General features: G+C 45.3%; 1 protein-coding gene across 1 annotated transcript; it reads right to left on the bottom strand.

The window, feature by feature from the left end:
- Positions 1-449: 449 nt before the first annotated feature.
- On the bottom strand, positions 450-2,557 carry kcnd2 (potassium voltage-gated channel, Shal-related subfamily, member 2). The gene is made up of 2 exons (XM_056233497.1): positions 1,910-2,557; positions 450-1,642 (listed from the first exon to the last, which is right to left on the bottom strand). The coding sequence occupies exon 2, from the start codon at positions 1,563-1,565 to the stop codon at positions 450-452; it is 1,116 nt and encodes a 371-aa protein (XP_056089472.1). The 5' UTR covers positions 1,566-1,642; positions 1,910-2,557.
- Positions 2,558-3,899: the final 1,342 nt, after the last annotated feature.

Here is a 3,899-nt window from a genome sequence, read left to right as displayed (position 1 = left end):
CATATAAATGTTATTTTATTTTGATTTATTATTAAAGCAGCAATAGAAAATAGAATAGAAAATAAAAAAAAGTATATATACTACATAAAAGTCTTTAAATTGCTTTTTATATAGGCCTACTTGTGATGTGTGTGCATATGGCACAAAATATTGCAGAAAAATAAAATAAAATGAAATAGCTTTATAGGTCTTGTCTTTTCAAGCAATGAGGCAGTAAAGGATGGCCTCTGTCTCACCGGCCAGATAGAGAAAGGAGAGAGACAGTCTAGAGGGAGTCTATTTCTTTGATTTATTTCACTTTTATTGATCTCTCCCTGCCCTTGATGTATTCTATCTCCAGCTCAACCTCTCTGACGCGTTGGTGTAAAAGGGCTGCTTTGAAGCAGTCATGACAGAAGATCATGCGCACAAGCTCATTCCCTAAGTTTGCGCATCACAACAACATCGACTCACCCCAGCGTTGTCATGGTGACGATAGTGTACCAGAAAGCCGCCGGTATGCTGGTGAACTTGCTGGAGGTGGAGCCCTTCTCTGCGTAGAACATGACGGTAGCAAAGATGATGATGGCCATGGTGAGCGAGAAGAGCAGGAAGCCCAGCTCGGACGCGCAGCTCTTGAGCGTGTACCCCAGGATGCGCAGTCCCGCGGAGTGCCGCGAAAATTTGAAAATCCGAAAGACCCTGAAGACCCTGAGGGTGACGAAGGCCCCGCTTACGTCCTCGTTGTCCGCCATGACCAGGCCTATATAGTAAGGCATGATGGCCACCACGTCAATGATGCTCATGACACTCTTGACGAACTTGTACCTGCTGGGCGCGGCGATCAGACGCAGCAGGTACTCAACAGTGAAGATCATGACGCAGGCCGTATCCAGACAGAAGAACGCGACGGCGTAGCGCTCCCCGCAAGACACCTCCTTCGCCCGGTTTTGCTCGCTGCGGCACGGGACCGTCTCCACCACGTTGGCCATAACGGAGACGGCGATGAAAAATCCCGTGACATAATAGAACACCAGCGCCATGGTGCTCGTGTGCGGGTTCTCAAACGCGCGCCACATGGTCTCGCGGAACGACATATCCGGCGGCACCATGTCCTTGCTGTTTTCGTTCTCCTCATCGTCTTGAATCCTCTCCGTGTTCTCCCTCCTGCGATCTTTGTACTCCTCATAACAGCAGTCCCCTATTATCTCAGGAATGATGCCGAAGAAGGCCAGCTCCTCGTCATAGGCGGAGATGCACTCGTGGCGAGGGTAGTGCAGCTTCCCAGTTCGGTAGAAGTTGAGGATGTGCCTGAAGATGTCCGGGTCGCGGTCGAAAAAGTACTCGTTGGACTCCTCGTGGAAGAAGAAGTCGCGCTCCGTGCTTCCTAGTAAGGTGTCAGGGTACCTCTCCAAAGTATTCCGCCAAGTTTGAAACCTAGTGCCGCTGACGTTTAAGATAATCAGGCCGTCCTGACCTCGCCTCTTTTCCCGTGGAGGCGGCGGCATCGGGGTGCTCGCCACGGGCATCCATCCTATGGCCGCGGCGCGCGCGAACGGTAGCCACGCGGCGACTCCGGCTGCCATGCTGACCCAATGTGCGCGACCCGGTGAGACTGAAGCAGGTTTCGCGCTCACAGATCCGCCACGAACAGAAAGGACATCTGGAAAGACACAATGCGCTATTACTTGATGTAAAGTTCAAGGAAGACTATTTCTCACGCGTAGCAGAACACTGCACTAGTGAGCCATAATATTTATCAAGATCAAAGCATTCGAATGGCAAGGTGGAATTACAGTGAGCGCAGAATGGAATGATGGGGTGTATGCATGAAAAGACCGCCCTTTCGGTCAAACATTTCTTCCTGAGAATGGACCTTTTTTTTTTTTACTATGTAACCTATTGCTCATGAGCAAGAGAAACAACTTACCTCCTCATAAATAGATTTTGATGCAAAAGTGCAGGTTTTTACACACAGATCATCAGTTATAGTCCACTTTGAATCGCTGTTCTGCCGTTACGCACAAATAAGTATCCGAAATGCGCTCTCGGATCTGTTCTAGAGCAAATGCAACAAGTTTAGAAGTCAGGTAGATGATTCACGTTGTCCAATGACATCCTTTTTACCGGTCAAAGCTTCTGTGTTTCACACTGACGCTTTTGAAGAAACCTGCCACAGTGGTCCTTTCATAGGAAGAGAAGACCACCCTGGCGAGTGCGGGTTCGGTGTTTCAAAAGAAGAGAATGTCACTTTCCCATCCGCTTCACTTAAATGTAATCCAATGAGCCGAGAACTGTTTCGCAGGGTCTGCCTGTAACCCGAACAAAAAGTGAACCCGCAACAAATGATTCGCTGGAAGTTGCTTCATCCGCTACCGAGGAAGATCTGTGAGTCTGCGGTGGAGCCCAAGTTGCTTCTGCTCACGGCGCATTGGAGGCGTGTCACGTGCTACGGGCATCGGTTAACACAAATGAATGTAACACAGCCTGTGTGAATGGTGCATAATGTGCCATGAGTAGTGTTACGTTTAAATGCTTATTTGTAGCATTTGATTCTCTTATATACCCTAGCGCATTGTGTAAAGTTATCCAATGGCTTTCTTTGAATTATTATTAAACAGAGTTTCGCTGGAATTCAGTGAAGTGCTGAATGACGAGCTCAGAGACTGGGGCAAAGCGCTGCGGATATTTTTTTTCACGTCTCAGGTTATTGATTCACACATCCAGCGCTGCTAGATGTGCAGTGGGGGAAGCCGCTAGATGGAGACAGTTTTCAGAGGTGAGGGAAGATCAGACCTGTAAGAGCGAATGGATTCGAGTCATGCGAAGGTCTCTTGCTGTGACAAACAAAATCCGCAAGCTCAAAATTATCAACGTTGCAGCTCTCTATACATGGGTCAGTGACAAATAAGGATGCTTGAGACGATAAAAGGAGAAATGCTGTACGTGGCAAGTTTTTTTATGCTCGTTTTGTGAGGAACTGCGTCGACTGGGGAATTACCAAAACAAATTCATTCAAATATAAGAAAAGAAATTTGGCAAATAATGTGATTAATTCACACTGACATCGATTTCCGGACAAAAGTTTTTCAGATATCCTACACTGAAATAAGAAATCGAATAGATTTAGACAAAAATTTCAAATATTTATCCTTCATGACTGTGATTTCTGAGGTAACAATATCCCATTCGGCGCAGCTTCTGACAAAATCGACTTTGCCAAAACCTGATTTTAGCTAGTGAACCAAAACAGCTGCGGCAGCTCAGAGCGCCATGCGTGTTTGTCTGCGCGCCCCCGTGATGAATTTCCTGGCGGAGGGCCTCCCTCTTCTCCATTGCCTTCCAAATTAGTCACGTAGACGCATCACAGATTAAATGTTGCAAGAGAAACAGAGAGGTTTTTGATCTCAAAGGCTTGCTGGGACTGGTTTCTTTCAGCACCACGGACAGCGACCAGTTGCACTGCCGCCTTATAGATTATTGCTAAATGATTCGAGTGCTTGTAGCCAATTTCCATTATCTTTAGGGTTGTATCCTTTCTCTCTTCCCCCTTTATAAATGCAGATCTGCGTTGATAACCCTTAAATATTCTCTACACACTTTTTTTGCAATTCAGCACAAACAACAGAATGCCCATTCTGTTCATCTAGTTTTTCGTTTCAAGTTATAGCCTACTAAAACTTAAAATTAAAGTACATTTTCAATGTAAAATAAATTAAGAAGAAAATCTCCCCAATCAGAATAATCGTAATATTTGCATATTAATTTGCGCCTGGTCTTGTGTTTCTTTGAATATTCATTTATTTTCCTTAAATAAATAATGAAGCACAAATCCAATGTCTATTTTGTGAGATTGATTATAAATGTTAGATGACCTATTTTCTAATATAAAATTAGCAGCATTTTATTAACAGCACTGA

Source organism: Rhinichthys klamathensis, unplaced genomic scaffold (assembly GCF_029890125.1).
Source record: "Rhinichthys klamathensis goyatoka isolate OS25496 unplaced genomic scaffold, OSU_Roscu_1.1 h1tg000370l_1, whole genome shotgun sequence".
In the NCBI taxonomy this organism is placed as follows: domain Eukaryota; kingdom Metazoa; phylum Chordata; class Actinopteri; order Cypriniformes; family Leuciscidae; genus Rhinichthys; species Rhinichthys klamathensis.
The sequence above is the reverse complement of the archived record's forward strand: the minus strand, read 5'-3'. Positions and strand labels throughout refer to the sequence as shown.

Bases quoted from the DNA above. Each gene is read 5' to 3' on its own strand.
- kcnd2 (XM_056233497.1), bottom strand. From the start codon at position 1,565: ATGGCAGCCGGAGTCGCCGCGTGGCTACCGTTCGCGCGCGCCGCGGCC.